At 38.3% G+C, this 22,738-nt stretch overlaps 1 protein-coding gene across 23 annotated transcripts in view; it reads left to right on the forward strand.

Annotated features, from left to right (window-relative positions):
- The window catches only part of tenm3 (teneurin transmembrane protein 3), a 1,793,546-nt gene that overhangs the window by 1,398,174 nt on the left and 372,634 nt on the right, over positions 1-22,738 (forward strand). For 17 of the 23 annotated variants that reach the window (XM_062982692.1, XM_062982693.1, XM_062982691.1 and 14 more), the window contains one exon: positions 8,158-8,250. The exons of the other annotated variants lie outside the window; for them this stretch is intronic. In XM_062982692.1, the coding sequence (XP_062838762.1) occupies positions 8,158-8,250 (93 nt within the window). The remainder of the gene's footprint in view (positions 1-8,157; positions 8,251-22,738) is intronic. 23 annotated transcript variants of the gene reach the window in all.

Raw genomic sequence — 22,738 nt, forward strand, 5'->3', positions numbered from 1 at the left:
GCTGCTTCAGCATAACCCCAGTTCACATGTACAAATAAATTATATTGGTCCCATTACAGATCTTAAACGGAAAACCCACTGTTGAAGGAGGATTAATCAGATATTGTCATTCCTTTTCTTTCACCTGTTGCCAGTCTATGAGAGAATTTACACTCTTTATTCACAACTACTAGATTTGCTCAGGAGTCTTTGGTGACCGATATTGTTTAAATCCTTTGAAAGTCTGAATATAAAATGTCATCACTTTTGTCTTTATGCTTGTTGGTGGTCTGAAAGAACTCTAAAAAGTTAGCAAGAGAAGGCTTACCTTTGCAAAAGACCTGTTGATGACCCTTCATCGAGTCCTTATGAATGCTCCATTGCTTTGTGTTTTCCATTTTCAGACTTGCTTTTTGCCGTCATCTGTTGAGGCTGTACTTTGATCGAAAAAGAGATTCAGTATGAAGAATCTTCAGAATTTAAGTTCATTCTCTCTGGCCTTCACTGTTCAGTAGCTGCTTTTAAAAGATGCATTTCTAAAAGTAATAATTCAAATGATATGTTAGTTCACTTTCTTTTCTTGTAGAGTGCATACTATCCTTCTAGCTCAGAATATTTATTTAATTCACTGTTCTCACTGGGGTCCCATTTTGACAGGCATTCTCTCATAGATGAATAGGCCTCATTTTTCAGGCATCCTGTAAATCACAGAAATGTTCAACATTTGGCTTTGTAAGCTGTTAGATGGAATTCTTTTTGAAAGACAAAAATATGTGGAATTTCGTTCTCTGCATGATTTGTATGCCTCGCTAGTGTGCCATTGATGTTGAAAAACAAAGCACTGAAAGCCTAAGATTTGACTTTTGATAAATACAAATGGAAAGCAATGCTCACCTGGCTGCATGGAGCCTACCTACCAATGACATGCAGCTTGCTGTTATGGAAGAAACTATTAGACTATTCAGATTTCTGTTCCACTGGACATTGAATTGATTATCGCTTTACTGTGTCAAAACTTGGAATTAATTTGCTTTTCGTGGATTAAAGATGATGATGATGATGATGATGATGATGATGATGATGATGATGATAACAACTTTATTTTTATGCCCTGCCACCATCTTCCCAAAGGGATTCGGGACAGCTTACACATGGGATTGAAAGTCCAAGATACATAAAGGCAACAATCCATTAAAACAAAACCACCTATAAAATAAAATAAACACATCGCAAAATAAAACAATCCATATAAAACACAATTATACGAGATAAACAGTAGCATAGAGATAAACGTACGTTCATGATTCCTCAAGAGCTTAAATATTCTAATTGGTAGCAGCAATGTAAATACCTGAATGTTTTAATTTTTATAAAACTAGACAATAAATGACCATGTGATTTTTGTGGGAGAAAATATGTGCTGCTTCTTAGGACTGCTTTTTTACATTGTAAGAAGGAAGATCCATAGAGAAAGTGGTCATATTCAATCTTCAGTAGATTAGGCATCATGCAGTAAAGCTAATGACAAACCAGGATTGGTGTATGGCCAACTAGATGCATGTTCAAAACCAAGATTCTCTGTAAACAATAGTGTTTTGTTCTTGATCTGTTAATTTAAAAAGCTACTTGTTACAGAACCGACACTTATACTGTATGTATGAAATTTAACAGAACAGGTGAAACTTTGTAATCTAGAGCTCTTAGTATGAATAGTTATTATTAATGTGCTCCTGGTGGAACTATAATGGAATAGCAGGAACCAACAATAATAAAATACAGTGAATGGGTGTAGATTTTCCTTACTACATTGTCTAGATTTATAGCAGGTTCATGCAACTGCAAAATAAAGAGGCACTGAGCACAAATCAAGGTTTTTTCTATTAGAGTAAAAAATCCGAGTAGTGCTTTATATCTGTCACATCTAATGAAATAGACAGAGAGAGAGAGGGAGGGAGAGAGAATGAGGGCCTTTCCTAACGCAGAATATCAAGACAGAAAATCCCACAATATATCTGCTTTGAACTGGGGCCTTTTTCACACTGCTAAATAAAATCCCACATTATCTGCTTTGAACTGGGATAAATGGCAATATGGACAACCCAGTTCAAAGCAGATACTGTGGGATTTTATTCAGCTGTGTGGAAAGGGCCAGAGAAAGCCCAACCAGTAGTTCCCAATCTCAAGTCCATTACTCCTAACTTCCCTTGTCCTAGCATTTAATATTGTTTGTCAGCAAGGGAAAATAGAGGAAGAGAATGTTGAAAATGTTTGTTCCATGTCTGTATTCGCCAAATTACTTAAAGTTTGCCTTTCAGCATAATATAGCAGCCAATTATGTATTATAAGAATATTCATTGTTAAAGAGACTAATTTCTTCCAATGTTTTTATTGGAACAAAAAGCCCATACATTAAAAAAGGAATCAAGTAATGAACTAAATGCATTATTGCATATGTACCTTCCAAATTGCCAGCTATCTAAAAATCCAAATGCCAAAACACATTAGGGAGGTATTTACTCGAGCTAGATTTGATCAGCTTGATACAATGGTTAGATATGGGAGATTTAATAACATCCCTTATAATGAATGATTCTGTATCTGTGGAAAATCTGAAATTGAGGATTTAGCACATATATTATTTGACTGTAAACTGTATCAGAAGATGAGAGATTTGTTCCTTGGTCCATATATCAAACGGACAATACATTGGGAATCGCACATCAGAACAATGTATTTTATGTGCGGTCAAGATCCAAAATAACATATAAAATGGCTCAGTATTTGAGCAAAGCAATACGTTTGAGATCCACATTGTGGGGCTGATTGGAGTAAATTGTAGGGGTGGCAATGAAATATGATGTATACATTCAGTTTTATATTTATTTATTGTATTGTTACAAGTGTTTTATCTAATTTTTGTATAGAATGTAATCAGGTCTTTTCAAGCCTGGTTGTTTGGCTTGGTACTTTGATATGGCCTAAGGGCTAATCAATAAAATGTTCTATTTACACATAAATGCATTATTGCATTGTGAATTCTGAATTTTCCACCTCATGAATCTGACTGATATTCTTGCACTCTGTCAGGATTTATGGTATCCAAGCTTAATTCATAGAAGTTTGTTTTGTCACTGTAAAATCAGCATGTAAAGATTTAACACAGATACAATTTAGTTAAGCAATTGGCGAAACTTTATTAAATGAAAGCCTAGACAAATCTTAATATATTTTACGGAAAAATCCAGACATGAAGGATATCATAATTAATTACATTCTAACACAAAGAGACAAAACTGCATGACTTGATTGAGTGCAAATCCACCAAAGGAACTAAACTACCTACAAACACTATTTCTGATTGATAAGTCAGGTTGTCAAATGAAACCTGAGGTCTCTTTCTTCCCTACCTATATAGCCTTTGCCAATTTTGATCTGGCTTTTTATATTAAAACTATTTAAATATAAATTTTACATAAATCACATAGTTTGAAACAGTAAGGGATTCCTTAACACAGTGTTTCTCAATCTGGGGGTCGGGACCCCTGGGGGATCATGAGGGGGCTGTCAGAAGGGTCACCAAAGAGCATCAGAAAACATATTTCTGATGGGCTCAGGAATTTTGGCATATCAGATATTTGTGCCAAATTTGGTCCAGATCCATTGTTGTTTGGGTTCACAGTGTCTCCGAAGGTAGGTGAACTACAGCTCCAAAACTCAAGGTCAATGCCCACCAAAGTTTCCAGTATTTTCTGTTGGTCATGGGAGTTCTGTGTGCTAAGTTTAGTTCAATTCCATCGTTGGTGGAGTTCAGAATTTGCTTTAATTGTTGGTGAACTATAAATTCCAGCAATTACAACTCCCAAATGACAGAATCAATCCCCCCCCCCCAACTCCACCAGTATTCAAATTTGGGTGTATCGAGTATTTGTGCCAAATCTGGTCCAGTGAATGAAAATACATCCTGCATATCAGATATTTACATTACAATTCATAACAGTAGCAAAATTGAAGTTATGAAATAGTAACGAAAATAATTTTATGGTTGGGGGTCTCCACAATATGAGGAACTGTATTAAGGGGTTATGGCATTGGGAAGGTTGAGAACCACTGCCTTAACAGAGGACAATATAATTTAAGCTGCCCAACACTTGAGGCAATAAGATGTTACCTGAATCAGTAAATGCTGTGTACATAACATTAGGCATTGCAGCTGCTAGTATAATATTATGGTATAGAAGTGCAAATTGCATATATGCTGTACAAGCTGCTTAGCTGTGATGATTCCTCCAGATATCACATAAAAAGAATATGTAAAAATACAGTTTAAAAATAGAGTACTAGGAATGATATCAAAATATGCTTATACACCTGTAAAAACAATGCATAGCTACCAAGAGGAAAGCTAAATATGAACATGCAGATAGAGAGAAAAAGGGGGAAAAGGTTCATGTCAATGTAACATACTTTGGTGAGGTGATGTCTATGTTAGATCAATACCTATGCCATGTACTATGAGATCTATACTTAACCTCTGCCCTACTTCTGTGGTGACGTTTACCAGATGTCGGACACTTAAGTTAAAGCCACTATTTTTTTACTACAAACATCTGCAGCTAGAGATTACTTCTGAAGTTTAGTTTTAGTAACATTATAGTTCTTTCATTCAACTCTTGTGGCATGTCTTTGTTTATGTTTCTTAACGTTTATATCCCAGATATTTCCTCATATTTATTATGTACGCCTGTTTTCTATGGCAATTTCAAATTGGCCCATCTTTTTGAAACACCCTATATTTACAATAAAATATTTACAGAAGTGTAGACCATCACACCTCCTTCTCCCTTCCCATACTCGTTTCTCAGTCAAATACACAAATCCAGCCATTTGGGACCTAGGCACATAGGAAGAGATGGGCCCCAGATTGCATGAGACAAAGCATTGCCAGCCTTTTCACAAACTCTTCTTTAATTTTCCCCATCTGTAAATAGAGTCTGCATTATAGTGGAGCTGGCTAGTTAATCCCTCTTGATAATTGCTGTGATGGTGCCTTCAAATGTGAGTGGACTGGCTGCACTTCCTGGGTGAGGGTGAAGACTCGAGCTAGTCAGAGCCTCTTCTTCTTGCTCTGTGATCCCAAGAAAGGAGTATAATAGGAGCTTATCTTTTTTTCTGAGAGACAAAGGCTCCTCCCACACAACTGTATAAAATCCCCATTGAACCAGATTATCTGACAGTGGACTCAGATAATCCAGTTCAAAGAAGATATTGTGGATTATCTGCCTTGATATTCTGGATTACTTGGCTGTGTGGAAAGGCTCAAAGATAGCAGTACTAGCCAAAGTGTGGCTAGCACTTGAGCACAAATTTCTAGAGCAAAGGTTCTCCAGGTGTTTGGTTCTCCATGTGGTTGGGACGTCAACACCTATAAGCCCTACCCAGCATAGGCAACAGTCAGGAGTTCTGGAAGCAGAAGTCCAAAACGCTTGGAAAGGGCCAAAGGTTGGGAATTACAGTTCTATAGCAATACCAATCAAAGTGGTGGTCTCTGGACTGATGCCAGTCCTCAAGCAACTGGTTGCTGATCCCTGGGTGGGTTTTGAGGAATGAGAGAAACAATGGTACCCAATGGGCACAAATTTAGCGCTGGTCCCAAGCACTTTGCAGGTGGTGATGGGAGAAGGATAATTGCTAGTTTCCCATATCAAGCAGTCTAAGAAGCACTGGTCTAGTGAGATTAAAAAGAAGCAGCAGCAGCAAGGAGACATCATGAACATTGCAAAGTAGAAACACATAGAGGAGGGGTGAAGGGAAGGGGGAAAAGGACTGGATGCACCAAAATTTAACATCACATATATCAATGCAAGATGCTCCCGAATGGGACAAAATGTACCACCATTTTAATGAGGTTTTTAATATAAAAAACCTAGGGGTGTATTTGAGGTGGAAGAAGCAGCTCACATTGTTCAGTGCTCAGTGATCCAACACTCTCTAGAGCAGTGATTCTCAACCTGTGGGTTCCCAGCTAGTTTTGGCTGGTAAACTGGCTGGGATTTCTAGGAGTTGTAGATCAAAACACCTGGGGAACCACAGGTTGAGAACCACTGCTCTAGAGAAATTGGTGGCCTATTTGCTAGTTGCTCCTAGTCCAAATCTAGGAGTGTTTTTATACATTTCAGAACCAGTTGAGTATCTCCATTTCAAAATTTAGTAGCTGTTCCTCTGAGGCTTATCTAAAGTATTACTCTAATGAATGATATGCTATTTGTATATACCAGAACAACTGTAAATGTATTTCTTTTTAAATCTTTATTTACTAAGTTATATGTGGATATGGTATTCACTCATTTCTGGACTCATTTCTTAGTACTAGACCTGAATGAAAGAAATAGCCAGAAGATAATATGAGGATGCATTTGGACCTTGGAGGAGTACGAAATCCCCTGAATATGCTACCTATCTTCAAGGATCCCCCCCCCCCCCCCCGTATCTGTGTGCAGCAAAATGCTCATTATTATATTATTTGGTGGAAATGAGATTTTGTCTGGTGGTTTAGGCAATGTGGATATGGTTTTGTCTCCTGTTGCTGAAAAAGAGGGTACAGACATTGCAGTGGGTGAATTTCATGTCTAAAATAGGAGTGTGACTTTGCAGTCTGCCATCAAGGCTCCAAAGTGAGCAGTTTAGTTTCAGTTCATTTCAGCTTAGAAGTGACTGGTACAGGTTTGTGAGAAGAAAGTGTGACGCATCTGATATAGTAACACTTTACACATTCCACTGTTTGTAAAAGACTTTTTCACCAGAGCAGCAAGCATCTTCATTTTATTTAAATAAGCACATATATTCTGGACACATCCTTTGAAGCATTTAGAACTTTCCAAAAGAACGTATTGAGAATAAGTTACAATGCAAGCAAAATAGTGTCTGTTCATTGCTAGAATCCAGAGACAGGAAACCCTGTAACTCTTCAAATCCAGAAAGGAAGAAGGGCACAAACCAAGCACTAAAGAGATTTGTATGAAATAGGGACTGTTGTATTGTCTGAAGATAAGGACCATGAAGAAGCTGAAGAAGAGTGTTACCCCTTTCCAACGTTTCAAGGGGGCAATGCATCCTGTCAGTCAGCATCTTCTATGTGCTGTCTGTTTTAACTTAGTCAGGTATTTGTTAGAAGTGAACTTATATTTTTCAGTTAGCTTCATGGATTCCTATGAAAACTAGATCTGGTATACACTACAGGGAAAAAAACGTAGAGGCAACCACTACAAGCAGTCCCCAGTTATGGACAAGATAGATTCTGTAGATTTGTTCTTAAGCTGGATTTGTTTGTAAGTCAGAACAGGTACATAGGGAAGGGTTATATCCCTGTCATGTTTGTTTTTCTCTCTGTGTTCCTGTTTAGAAAATTTCACTTCACTTCCTGTTCCTATGATAATTGAATTTTGAAAAAAATGGCTTGATGATAAAGCTCCAGTGGAGACACCTTTTCCCCATGATAACTCTTTCAGGAGGGAATTTCTCTTCTGAGAGGTAGATTGCTCTCACTTTCTGTTGTCTCACTCCCGTTCTTAACTGAGTCTTTTGTAAGTTGAATGTTTGTAACTCAGTGACTGCCTGTATTTATTGACAGGAAACACAATGCTGATACTTCTGATGAATTCACACAACTTTTTATTCTTTTTGTTTTCATTGACATGATGTAACTAGCTGAAAAGAAATGCATTTATATATCAGTAAGGACTTACTCTAAAATATTGGAATGGAGTTAATTGTGAGCTTTTTTCTGGAACACTGTTCTAATTTTCCTCTCTTAAAGGATGTGGGAATAGATTCACAATGAATAAAATATTACACATCTGTTTTGGAATATCGTTTACTGCTGTAACTTATACTTTGCTCCAGGCATATTGCATTTTAGCAAATCTCTATTTCTTAATACTAAACAATATGCTGTGTTTTAAACAGTGTCACATTACTGCTTAAATTTTGTTAGAAACAAAATCTAGTGTGTTGACCTAAGCTATAGAATTAATGAGACATGGAAGGTTATGGTGATGATTTTATCTTTTTGCCATAGTATGATGAGGCACTGTTACCTTTTGCCACTTTTAAAATGATTTCAGTTTCCAAGAAGGTTCAGTCCCTCTAAATGCAATTTTGATGTTATGGTTTTCTCAACAGGCACTACTGCTCAGACCACCCTATGTTGGAATGCTTCATATCATGATGAGGATCTGATCCTGATTGGAGATACTGAATCCCAGCAAAATACAAGTAAATAAGAGTAAAGATAATGATATATTAAATATAATAACAGTGAAATGCTGCTGCACAAGTTTACACCGTTCAGTAAACTCGTTACCTTGATGCAAATATAAGATTCTGCACAGAAACATTCACTTTCTCAATTCTTTTCAGGAAGATGTGCCATAGAAAGACTATAGTTTTATGTTGGAAGGTACAGTGGTAGGTGATGCTAAGCAATCCAAAATTATACTACAGCTCCCTGGTAAACATATTTGAATCCTAACATCAGTAAGTGAACATAAGTTGATAACTTGGCTTTGAGTTCCAAAGCATACAAGAGATTTGGAAATGCCCATTGAAAATTAAAAAAAAAAACATTGTTACATATTTCTTAGGAGAGGGTGAAAATGCACAGTTCATGAAATTACTGTGATGTATACAGGAAAGAGGGAGTGAAGGAATCATGCAACATCTTTGAGATGAATTTGTTTTAATGTGAGCTTTCATATATATCAATTCATTTCTTCCAGTGCCTCATGCAGTTTAATATAATATTGTTACCATAGCTGGCTTCTTCTAAAATGTTATCTAGCTTCAAAAACTGAACATTTATATTTAGGACAATAAAATATTTTACTGTATGTATTCACTACTACTTCTTTTTGTGATTCATACTGAAGCTGTAAACCTTTGAGCAGAAAGGGCATCTTCAGTAGCTATTGTATACTGCTGCACCCTGTGGCCTGAAGTAGAGGAGATACCGCATCCTGCACTTCGGGATTGAGTCTCCTTCACCCCATGTTCAGACCAGGGATTGCAGGTGCTATATGTTCTATGCTCCGAAATGCACTGTTTGGAGAAGTAGACAGTTTTTGTTCCAGTCGTTATACTCAGGATTGTATTCCCAAGTCTCCATTTGACCTCGGGGGAAAGTTCTATGAACAGTGGAACTGCTGCTTGTTCTGAAATGAATTGGGAACGTCTTGTAAAAAAAAAAAGGTTGCTTCTTTATCCTGCAAGACATCAGTGGTTTAGGATAGGACTTTTAAAACTTTTCCACTCACAAATCTTTTCAGCCCAATTTTTTTTCATGTGATCCCAGTATGTAAATTAAGTATAAAAATCAAATGTTTACTGATAATAAATTAACATTTGCAAAGCTTGCTAAACAGACTGATTTTTAATGAAGTATAACTGAAGCATCTTCTGCAGAGTCCACTGTAAACACTATACATCAGATTTGTGTAAATGTCTAAAACAGCAACTTGCCAAATTTTTCGGACCCCTGTATTGAGGTAAGGGGACCCCTTACCACAATACAGGTTTAAGAAGCAGTAGATTAAGAAACAACCTTGTTGCACTTTATACTTGCTAGTTTTCGCTTGGGCTGTCATATTTTATTGTGAAAAAGAGATACAAATGAAAGGTTATTCAGGACCTAGATTTTAAATGTGACAGAATTGAGTGTGTTCAGACGATTGTAAGGACAGGAATTGAAAGTAAATGATTTAAGGCTGCCAATTTTGAACTCTGCTCCTTCTGTTGAGAAGCGGGGGAAAAGATCACAGATACTGAAACTCAGCTATACATGAATTCCCATGAATCTTCCAGCATAAGGGAGATGGTTGCTGCCTTTTGACTGCCAAGGTGATGTCTCATTGTAAAGTTAGCCTTTACAAACTTTCATTGTAAATTGATTGCCAAAGGTTGATTTAGGTTAATTTCTGTAAGTGCCTTCACTATGCACTTGCCCCCATAGGCCATGGATATAGCTTAGTATGGATTTACTAAAATCTGCTGCTGACTCAGTAGCTTTTAAAAAATCGGGATAAATATTTTTCTGTGAAAGTGTAGGTATTGCATATGATGACTTCACTTTGATGAATAATCTGTTCCAAAACATTAAGGTCTCCGAATTTACTTCAACAACAGTTCTTTCTTAAAATTCCATTCTCAATTTCTTGAGCCAATTGTTGGAGAATAAGTGGGCATATTATATAACAAATATGTATTATTCTTCCTTCGTTGTGGAAGGCATTGATTTTTGTAACTTGAAAGTTTCAATTTTTTACTGTATTAGTTCTGATATTGTGGTATTTTTTGTGTGTCGTTTGTCCTAATATTTTAGGTTAAGGGGATGAGTAAAATGTGTTGACTATGGTATAGTGGTTTGAGCATCGGACTACAACACTGGAGACTAAGCTTTGAATATCCTCTCAGCCAAAGATACTCACATTGGGCAAATCATACTCTTTCAGCCTTAAATGAAGGCAAAGACAACCCCGGAAAGCACCGTGAGATATTTGTCTTATGGTCGCCATAAGTCAAAAGTAGCATGATGGCACACAACAACAATTGCATGTTGGAACAAAGAAATAAAGTAGCTTGCTTAAACACCTAATTAGTTTAACAGAAGCAAACCTTCAATGTAGAAGTTTCCTAACTTATACCCTTACCCTCTTTTGTGCACCAGTCTAAAGGAGTGGCAGAGAGGCGAAATATGGGAATACAAATTAGTGGTCTTAACACTAATGTAAAAGGTATAGTCTTTTCAAGTGGAAAAAACAGAAAAAGTATGCTTGCCCCTCTCATACCCAGACTACATTGCATGTGTAAAGAAAGCTCCCTGGAACAAATTATTGTCCAGTTTATGGAAAGAGGAACAGTTGCAGAAGGAAACAGAACAAATTTATCCAGTGGGTTAAACCCTTGTGCTGGCAGGACTAATGACTTTAAGGTTGGGTTGCTGACCTAAAGATTGCTGGTTCGAATCCAATCTGGGAAGAGCTTGGACAAGCTCCCTCTATCAGCTCCAGTTCCATCCCGGGACATGAGAGAAGCCTCTCACAAGGATGGTAAAAACATCAAAACGTCTTGCCGTCCTCTGGGCAACGTCCTTGCAGACGGCCAATTCTCTCACACCAGAAGAAACTTACAGTTTCTCAAGTCGCTCCTGACATGAAAAAAATAAATAACAGACACCATTACAGCTACAACGCCGCCCTGAGTCCCTCCGGGTGAGAAGGGTGGGATAGAAATATTTGAAATAAATAAATAAATACAACTGTAGGGTGTTTGGAAATTGCAAGTTATCATAAGTTGTTATTGCTGCTGCTGCCACCTTAACTATTTACGTACAAGAATTCTCTAAAACTTCAGTACATTTTAGAAATAGATGGTTTCATCAACATAATTATATGTGCATGCATGTGTGTGCATAAATATATCAAACTTATTGTTTCACAAGTTATCTCTCTGGACAAGCCCAAACCAACTTTGATTAGATTGCCCAAATTCTCTGTTCTGAGAAAAGAATATCAAGGTGATTTGCGACCAGCTAATTCAGGCCTAGGCATGCCACAAATTCCTTTCAATTTCATATTTGCTCAGGCTGTTTCTGTCTCTTGAAGCTTACCTTGCTATTGAATATACTTTTGAACAATTACAGTTGATTCAATAACATTTGTTCCTTTTATCAATTCACTGTCATGCTTTTTGTCCAATCATAGTTATAGTACCGCAATGAGACTGCAGAGCAGCTGTAATCACAACTGCCTCATCATTTACAATCATTTTTCACTTTATTTAGGCCTGGTTGCCAACAACAATAGACAGTTGGGAAGAATACCTGTCACCTCACCCCTGGCTTCTTAAATCTGATATTTCTGCTGGCATAACTGCAAAACAGGGATGCCAATTGTATGGTTCACCAGATGTTATTAGAGCTGTAGCCTTAGCCAGACTAGCCAGTAATGAGGAGTGCTGGCAGTTGCTATCCAGCATCATCTGAAGGGCCACATAATACCTACCCCCAGTTTAGATGGACCATAGCAGAAATGGTTGCTTACCTGAAGACAGGTATTTTCTGAATCCCCCATCCCAGCATCCATTTATATTTCTGCGACCCTCTTTCAATCTTGGAATTGCATAGTATTCAAGTCCATAGATTAGTTAGGATTCAATATACCTACAGTGTGATTTCAACAGTAAACACTCTTAGTGATAATATGACAGAAAAATAAAACTACAGCATCCTAGGAAAATCCAATGGCATTTTGCCCTGATATAGCTCAAGCAGGAATGGCAGCATTGTAGACATTTCAAAACAATTAGGATGGCCGCCACTGTTGCCTGAAAACTAAAATACATGAATCTCTGACAATATAAACACAGCTAATATTAGCTTACAAATTATCTCTTTGATATGAAAATAGCTGAGAAACGTGGCAGGTAAGTAGTAATATTCCACTGAGAGCGGTGCTCCTGTGACCCCCCCCCCCCCCCAGAGTCTGGACATAGAACCTTTAAAAAAATACAAACACTTATATTGTTCAATATGAACAAAGCCCAAATCCATCCAAGTATGTGAAATGCCTGATGTAGATACAATCCTCAATTCCCACTCTTTTGAAAGGAAGAGGCTGAAGAACACATTGAAAATAAAAATGTACATTGATCTAGGCAGTAATACTACTCTCTGATTTATTCATTCCCAACTTGAAAGCACAGATTTAGAATGGATTGAGAATCACACAGCCCTCTTGATATTGGACTGCAGCTCCCAGCATTCCTTAGCACCATTTCAAGTAAGAAACAGTGATATAACACTACATCAAGTGCCTTCATCTGTGAACTGTGTTATCTTCCTGGGGATTGATATTCGGTGAAAATATTACTACTTAATGTGTTGTCGAAGGCTTTCATGGCCGGGATCACAGGGTTGTTGTATACCGCCCGGAAAACATATTACTACTTACTTACCAAAGGGGTAACTGGATGAATATTATTCACCCAGTTATCCCTTCGCACTGTAGAAGGGCTAGCTTTTCTGTGAACATATGATCCTGACTACTTTTTAAATCTTTAAATTATACTTTTTGGTTGTGCTCCACTTGTACAAGAGAGATTTTGGAACAATCCAGCCCAGCCCAGTGGATGTCGACCTGAGGATTGATCTAGCATTCCCTAGCTATCTACAAGAATAAGCAGATAAAAAGGTCTCCACATTAAATAGTATTGCTTGATCTAAATCAACAAGCAGGATGCTTCCCACCCAAGGTCTGGGCAAAAGAGGTTAATCCTCAACCATGGGTTAGTAGAATCAGAAGAGGCAGCATCTTAAGGAACAAAAGGGAAGAGAGGAGGAAGAAGAAGCAGTAAAGCATTTAAAAGAGCTAAGTGCAAACAAAGGAAATCAACAGAACTGTAGGGGGGAAAGGCAGCAGCCACAGAAATCGCGCTTGGTTTAGAGTTGTTTACTCCATCTCAAGGAACTGTTTGGAGTAATCCATTCACTGAGCTACAAGGCTTTTCTCTTCGCTATATAACTGCTTCTCTCATCTGATGTAATCTTCCCATTCTGTTTGGGGCAGGGGAAAAGGCTGTTTGAGGTATCTTGCACACCTGATCCCAGCAAAAGAACTGGGATAGAAGGAAGGGTGTACTGTCAGTAGTGCATGCAGAAGAAGGACTGAGGCAGTTTGGAGTAAGACAAAATACTGTATTTCTGGTCTCAAAGAAGTAATGCAGTATGTTTGATCAGTAGCCATAGTTTCCAGTGAATTTGCTGAAGCTGAATTTCTGAAGTAATCTCTCTTCAGTAAGACTTCGACACCATACATTTAGATGATAACTCCACCATGGCATAATGTTTCTCTGGTGGCGAGGTTGTGAGCTCCCGGAAGGCAAGAGGGTCTACTGACACTAGCAGTACTGCTGGAAAAATCCCTCATGTCAGACAGGGTTTGCTGAAGAGCCAGACTACATGTGCCAAACAGCTACTAGGCAGCAATTGTAGTAGCCAGGTGGCAGGGAGCGGGGTAAAATTACCAGAGCATCTCTCAGAGATAACAGCAGTAGCAGCATGGCTAACAAGTGTTAATACTGTGCAGAAAGGGACATGGTAAAACTCTTTTAAATGTCTTTTATCACCAAAAAACCCCCATTATGATGAGACAATCTGAAATAAAACAAGAGTTATAGACCCGAAGATTAAAGTCCCAGGTTAGTATTTGCCTAAGCTACTGGAGTATATCTGGGGAAAATGGAAGGAAAAAGGAAGAGGGGCCAACTAAGGGCAATATGGATGGATGGTGTCCTTGAAGTGACTGGCTTGACCTTGAAGGAGCTGGGAGTGGCGACGGCTGACAGGGAGCTCTGGCGTGGACTGGTCCATGAGGTCATGAAGAGTCGGAAGTGACTCAACGAATAAACAACTGCAGTACATCAGAGGACAACTACAAGTAAAGCTATGGCTAACGACATAACGAGTCAAGCTGAAAGCACTGTCAGCTCTTGACATGGTCAAATGTGAAAGGAAAGTTCAAAACTGCTCAACATATAGGGACATGGAATGCTAGAAGTATGAATCATGGGAGGTTAGACATAGTAAAACAAGAAATGGAATATATAAATATTGCAGTACTTGGTGTGTGTGAACTAGACAGGGATGGGATGTTTGAGTCAGATACTTTACAGTATTTTACTCAGGAAATAAAAATCTAAGAAGAAATTGGTGGTATTTAGCATGAGCAGAAGTCTAAGAAATCAAAGGAAATTTTAAACCAATAGTAGAGATGCTCTATGTCCAACAAGAGAATATATTAAATGACCAAATACAATTAAACAACACTATAAGAACTATATAAAAGATATGAAGGAATGACATTTTTTCAAAGATGAACCATCCTTTATATTTTAAAACTTATAGAGCATAATCTGAAGTCCTCTATACATTTTGCTGTTCATCTTTTGGGTATGTTTTTAAAAAGCATTTTATGTTATTTCAATTGTTTTAAATTTCTTATTGTGAATATTTTAAAATCGCAAGGAATTAGAGGAATCTCACTGTATATTATAATGCCTGTGTTTGAAAAGGATTGGTAAATTAAAGACAGGTGTGATCTTAGGAGCTCCCGGTGGTGTAGCGGGTTAAACCGCTGCAATGCTGAACTTGCTGACCAAAAGGTCGGCGGTTTGAATCCAGGGAGTGGGGTGAGCCCCTGCTGTTAGTCCCAACTTCTGCCAACTTAGCAGTTCGAAAACATGTAAATGTGAGTAGATCAATAGGTACCGCTCCTGCAGGAAGGTAATGGCGCTCCATGCAGTCATGCCAGCTACATGACCTTGGAGGTGTCTATGGACAATGCCGGCTCTTCGGCTTAGAAATCTAGATGAGCACCAACCCCCAGAGTCGGACACGACTAGATTTCATGTCAGGGAAAACCTTTACCTTTGGTGTGATCTTGTGTTCATCAAATAGCAAAACACAATTGAGTACATAGATTTTATTACATCATATGTACATTTATGATCCATCCAGAATAGCATTGTCTATGAAGTGTAATTTATGCTGAGCCAACCTAAAAAAAAGTGTTAATCTTCAACAATACTGCAATGTTCAATTATTGTATTAAACATAATGTTACAGCTAATATAACTTATAGTTAATAACTGAATTAGGCAATAAGTACATTTATAGTTGTAGAGAAATTTAAGTTAGCATAAATATATTTGTATATTCTGATTCAGGTGATTTAGATAAATGCATGATAATTTGAAACATAAATAAAATAAAAATGGAACAAAATACTAGTTGACTGACTGACTTCCAGAAAGATATGTCAGTGAAATATAAATGAGGATAAGATATATGTGCATGCTCTTGCCAAACTCTGTTGCAAATGGCTCATCTACCATTTGTATTGTACTATAAAAACTGTTATTAATTGAGCTCACTCAGTAGATAGTCCTGCACCCTGTGTAATAGTTACATTTTCATACTACTGTAATTTAAAGTTTGTCCATTGTGTAAACTTTATGCAAAACACGCACCTCCAGACAGAAGGAGCCAACCGGAGGGCTGGAGGGGAGCAATTGAATCCCCCCTGCGAAGGACCAGTTGGTTCTGGCTGGCATTCCCGCCAGTTGGCAAAGAGAAGGGGCTGAAGGACCCTCGCTTCAGGTAGCCCCCTCCTCTTTGCATTCACTTCCCTGCAGCACCTGTCGGACCCCTGTGGGCTCACAGTTGGGCTTGGCAGAGTTCTGCACAGTGGAATGGTTGGGAAAATGCAGCCTGCGGTGGAATGCCCTGCTGCCACTGCTTTTCAAGGAATGCAAGGGACCACCCCCCGATATCCTCGTGTTGCATTTAGGGGCCAATGACCTGGGACTACTTAAGGAATAGCCGTAAGCCTACAAGCTCGGTATGACCTCAACTACATTCGCAAGAGATGGCCCCTGGGTTCACATCATCTGGTCGGCTCTGTTGCCACGATGGGTTTGGAGGGTTGATGGTGACCCAAGGGCAATAGAGAGGGCAAGACGAAAAATAAATAGGCAACTAAGTAAAGGTGTGGAGAAATTAACAGACCAGTACCTCCCTCATCCAGAAATTGTTTTCCATAAGCCAGAGCTTTACAGACCGGACGGGGTGCACCTATCAGTAGAGGGGAATGACATATTCTTAGCAGATCTTAAAAGGGGTTTGGAGCTCGCTCTGGAAGTGAGGGGGGAGAAAAGACACTAGACAGACACCTGAGTCTTTTCGTGGCAGGAAGTCGGGGAGAACTTGGATCGGTGTACACCTTAGCACCCTTCCATACTGGGGTGAAGGGGGGATTTTGGGTTATCTCTGTAGGCTCTATGGCTTAGGGGGTTCCCCAAAATATCTCCCTTGGGGCTTACCTTGGGGGGTTCTCCTCTCTCCTAGGGGGCTTTATGGTCCGGGGGAGAGGTGCCCAGGGATGGCCTTCCAATAATGACCGGCCGGGACAGCAAACCATCAATGTGGAGTGCCCCCGGGGTCAGGTGTTTCGCCCAGGGGTTGGCTTGGCAGGTGGTCCCAAAAGATACCTGACCTCACCATTACCCATGTCGCAGTGCTCTCCCCCACAACTAGTCAATTATCTCAATTACCAGTTTTATAGTTAGGTCAATAAATGGCCCATTTATTTCTCCACATCTTGTGTCTGGTCTCTTTATTTCGCGGTGGGGATTCAAATAAAAACAATGGAAACTTGTGTCTGTTGTTCAATATGAAGATTTTAAATATTTTAGTGGGAATTGTTTTTAAAAGGTGCTTTATTTATTCTTCTTCGTACACTGGCAAAATTCAGTAATTCTTACTTTTATTTTCACCAGCTGCTTATAAGTTCAATTTTAAGTGTGGTTAAGATTAGTCATTTGAAACTTTTTGAGACAGTTGGGAACATGATATTTCTGACCAGCTGCAAAATTTGTAACCTCATTGAAGAAAAATGAAAAGAATAAAAGAAAAGGCGTGTTGCTGTATTAGTCTTTTTTCTTTTTACGCCTTTAAGAAATTCCTATAAATCCTTAATAGACCTCTAAAGCTTTCTGAGTTGAGCAATTCTTCATCATCCAGCTGTTTTCAGGTTGCTGTTAGTTCAATTTGAGATTCCTTTGATTCAATAGATTTTTTCTGACTGTATTTATGAACTTTAAATCTAGAGACTCATGCAATCTTTAATAAAATATGACTTAAATGGCTATAAAGCTATTATAATTTGGATAAATGAGTAGAACAATATTAAACATAATATTTAGGTCACAATGTTTGAATACCACTGTTAAACAATTTTCCTGTTCTGTTTGTTCTCTCCCATTTAAATAGTATTAAGTAGCTTGCAGAATATATTGCTGTAAAAGTTTTGGCTCAATTCAGATTGCCAGGTTTCCCTACTAGGAAAAAGAGACCATAAATATTAGGGTATGAAGAACAATGCATGTGGTTCCAATGAAACATTCTTAAGTTTGGTATGATAAAGACAAGCTTATGTAGAACTATTTCATGATTTCATTCATGCTGAGAAAAATAAGTACTTCAAACAATGCTAATATTAGCAGAAATCTTTGAAAATTAATGGATAATAATTTTAATACACATAACTTCCAGCGAACAGTATGATCAGTTGAGTTTCTTACTGATGAAGTTTGTGGAATGGAAATATGTGGACTCCAAATATTGGGACGCAGTTTCCATTAGATCAGTGGTTCTCAACCTTCCTAATGCTGTGACCCCTTAATGCACTTCCTCATGTTGTAGTGACCCCCAACCATAAAATTATTTTCGTTGCTACTTCATAAATGTATTTTTGCTACTGTTTTGCTACTGTTATGAATCATAATGTAAATATCTGATATGCAGGATGTATTTGGACCAAATTTGGCACAAATACCAGATATGCCCAAATTTGAATACTTGGTGGGGTTTTGGGGGGAGGGAGGTTGATTTTGTCATTTGGGAGTTGTAGTTGCTGGGATTTATAGTTCACCTACAACCAAAGAGCATTCTGAACTCCTCCAACAATTGAATCAAACTTGCCACACAGATCTCCCACAACCAACAGAAAATACTGGAAGGATTTGGGAGGAATCGACAGTGATATAGGGGAGATGTAGTTCACTTACCTCTGGAGAGCACTGTGAATTAATATGTTTTCTGATGGTCTTTGGCGACCCCACTGACACACCCTCGCGACCCCCCCTAGGGATCCCAACCCCCAGGTTAAGACATGCTGCATTAAATTAATAATAATAATAACCCTACTGGGATCTGCACGCATCATCCGAAAATACATCACACAGTCCTAGACACTTGGGAAGTTTTCGACTTGTGATTTTGTGATATGAAATCCAGCATGTCTATCTTGTTTCCTGTGTCATACAATAAAATAATAATAATAATAACAACTTTATTTTTGTATCCTGCCACCATCTCCCTGCGGGGACTCGGGGCGGCTTACATGAGGCCAAGCCCGACAACACAATTAAAATAGAGTACACAAAAACATAGTGCACAATTCACAGCATAAAACAGATAAAAACAGCAGTACAATATAAAACGGAATGGTGGTTGATATCAACCAACCACCAGGCACAATTCCTATCATCTTCATGGGAGAGAGGAGACTAAGGCAGCAATACAAAATAGGATGATGGCTAAACTGCATAAAAGATAAGGACCTAATAAGGTGCAGGATCGGTTATCAATACCATCTGGAACTGTATTATCTCATGACTGTCTCGCCAAAAGCCAAACGGAACATCCAGGTCTTTAATATTTTCCTGAAAGTGGGTAGGGAGGGAGCTAACCTAATCTCCCTGGGGAGGGAATTCCAGAGCCAGGGGGCCACAGCCGAGAAGGCCCTTTATTTATTTGTCCCCACATGGAGCTGGAGCTGATAGAAGGAGTTTATCTACACTTTCCCCAGGTTGGATTCGAACCGGCAACCTTCAGGTCAGAAACCCAACCTTCAAGTCATTAGTTCTGCCAGCACAAGGGTTTAATCCACTGTGCCACCGGGGGCTCCATTGTGTATGCAATGATAATTATTCATGCATGTGGTTTTTTAGGTGCTAAATTGTATTAGTTACAATAATCACAAAGTACACACATATATAACAAATGTTTTCAAAATCCTATATCAAGCATATTTAATATGTTAATGAACTATAGATATATCTATGAAAATATGCAAATTTGTATTACCTTTTCTTGCCAAAAAGAAAAGGGGTAATTTTAATAATATTTTTATTGGATAAAATATCCAAACAAAATATGGAGGAAAAATATACAAACTAATAAAATAGAGGTATTTTAATCAGATATCACTTTTCAAAAAATTATAGCCTTTCATTAGTATAGTTTTATGACACAAACCAATATTACTACCATTATCAGTCTATTCTTAGGATGGCACAGAGGAGCAACATAATAAAATTATGGACAGGGAAAGAGTTCACTTTTTTCTGAGGTAAACATGCAGCCTCTTCTTTCTCTAAGGGTTTTCTATTCTACTGTACCAACCAGAGATGTTTTCAGTTCTTTGTAAAACATAAAGAAAAATATTTAATAGGCAAACAGATTTAAGGCCAATATGGAGGGGAAGAGAACTTAGATAAATGTGGAAGGAAATGGGGGAAAACACAGTGGAGATAATAAAAGTAAACGTGAAATCGTCTGCTTGATGGCAAAAGAGCAACCAAGGGACACAGTAAATGAAAGAAAAACAACTCTTACTCCATGTCTTGTGCCAGCAGGACTGCTGACCAAAAGGCCGGCATTTCGAATCCAGGGAGCAGGGTGAACTCCTGTCTGTCAGCTCCAGCTTCCCATGCAGGGACATGAGAGAAGCCTCCTACAGAATGGTAAAACATCTAGGCATCCCCTGAGCAATGTCCTTACTGACGGCCAATTCTCTCACACCAGAAACAGTTTCTCAAGCAGTCCACACTACACATGACTGTTTTCACTCCAGTCATTAGTCCAACACAAGAAGAACCACCAGGCATTACACTTACTCTAGAGCTTCCAGAAACTCATTAGTGTTTTTATCATGTGGACAGCTGGATCCGGAGGGATCGGGGTTCACATGTCAAAAGACCCACTACTTTTTCACTCGCCAGAAACAGATTCCTGGCAGAACCTTGGTGTTGCTGTCTGGAGATCAATGCCTCTGCACTCTGATGTGCTTTATCAGTCCCCTTTGATGTTGTGTTTTACCTGTCCTTTCTGATTTTGCTGTATTACTTATATCATCAGGGCTTCTCTGCCATGCTAGTCATTAGTTTATCGACAGTGTCTCTATTTACCTGCTACTGTTTAATTCTACTCTCTTCAAATATCATCACACTTTTTTTGTCTTTGTTGTTCAGATCTCTCTGACCTTATAACTATGTAACAACCCACTGCCAGTAAAATTAATTATTATAATCTCTCTGTCTCCCCCTTCGTCTCCCTCCTATTCACGCACATCAAGATTGTAAACTGAGTAATCTAAATTAGGGCATCAACGAGTTCATGTCTCAGGAAACCAATTTATATTCCCTCCTGGATCTATTGTGAATTTTAATATAGTCTCTTTCAATGCCATGCTAGAAGTTATTGGGAGTTTGAGATCAGAATAACAACACATTGGAAAATAAGAATCTTCAAACAAAGAGATTCTAAAATTAAGAAAACCTTGAATACAAAGTATACTGTTTTCTTATGTGAAAGTTGTGTAGCTCTTTTGACCCTCTCATGCTTTGTTTGTTTTGAATATGATTGCAGTTTATTAATTGGATTTATACGTAACTTGTCTTACATCGCTGTATTGGTTCCAGGATGCCTAAAAACAAGCAATTTTTGTGTGTGTGTGTGTGTGTGTGTGTGTGTGTTGTAACAAAACACAATAAAAATAAAACACATTAATCAGTAAAAAATAGCACCACTTACTCAAACCAGCATCATATTCAAAGCTTTCCTGAACAAAAAGGTGCATGACTGTAGGTGGTATTTATTTATTTATCGTGTCAGAAATGAACCAGGGGTACAAGTTGTAATGTATTTGAAAACACAAAGTTTTTAAAAACTTGACATTATACTAAATGTCCTTTGACCAGTAGCTGGCCACTTGGAGTACCTCTAGTGTTGCTTTAAGAAGGTCCTCTATTGTGCATGTAGCAGGGCTCAAACTACAGTGTAGTAGATGCTCTGTGGTTTTCTCTTCTCCACACTCGTATGTCATGTAGCCCCATTTCTTAAGGGTGGTACTTGTGCACTATAGGTGGTACAAGTGGTAAGAAATTGGGGAGTGGGGGTGTCTGTGAGATGGCTGGATAATGTAGAAGAAAAGGGCTTTCTCTGAAGATCTAACATATCCAGGCCCATGAAGAGAACAACCAGGAATCACGCTGTATAGAATTAAGTCCTAAATCCAGAATTCGAAACTGAAACAGACATTGTAAGCTGCTCTAAGAAGGGAATCAGGGTGATTCCCTACAACCTTTCAAAGGCAATCCAGTATAAAATGTGTTATAGTAATATGTATCAGGAAGCAAAAGAACCTTTTGTAATTTGAATGACTGCTCTGATCTATATGACATTTGCCTTACAAATACATAAAAGCAACAATAATGAAAACAAACAAAATCTTGAGCTTTTTGTGTGAAAATGCCCTAGGGCCTAATGAACTTATTATGTTGCCACAACTGTAAAGCAGCAGGAATTGAAAGGAGGGTTACAGCGTCTTTGTCTGGCTCCAAACCAAGATCAAAGATCAAATGTGTTCTGCTTTTAAATTAGTAGAAGACAGGCTATAGCAGTGCTTCCTGTGCTATATGATGGGGCAGAATTGAACTTTTTTTCTCCCCATGTGTCTGACTGGTGGCATATTTATGCCCATTGACTCCAGTTGTTCCTTTCTTTCCTGGAAATTCTCCATGGACTGGCAGCAAGTGGCTCTCATACTGGCATCAATCCACAGTCTATAACTTCGAATAGTACATTGAGCTATAGTAAGATATCTGAACACAGAAAATTATGGATCTTCACCAACATATATTATACTCAAGAGTAAGTGTACATTGACTAATCCGGATTGGGACTGATGTGCCTGGGTGTATGTGTCACCATCTCTTCTTGTAACAAAAAAAATCTATTGTCATCAAAATGCAGATAGAGAGATTTAAGTTTCTCCTATCTAAATGTCCTTGTCTTGATCCAGATTGG

This window comes from Anolis carolinensis, chromosome 5 (genome assembly GCF_035594765.1).
Source record: "Anolis carolinensis isolate JA03-04 chromosome 5, rAnoCar3.1.pri, whole genome shotgun sequence".
In the NCBI taxonomy this organism is placed as follows: domain Eukaryota; kingdom Metazoa; phylum Chordata; class Lepidosauria; order Squamata; family Dactyloidae; genus Anolis; species Anolis carolinensis.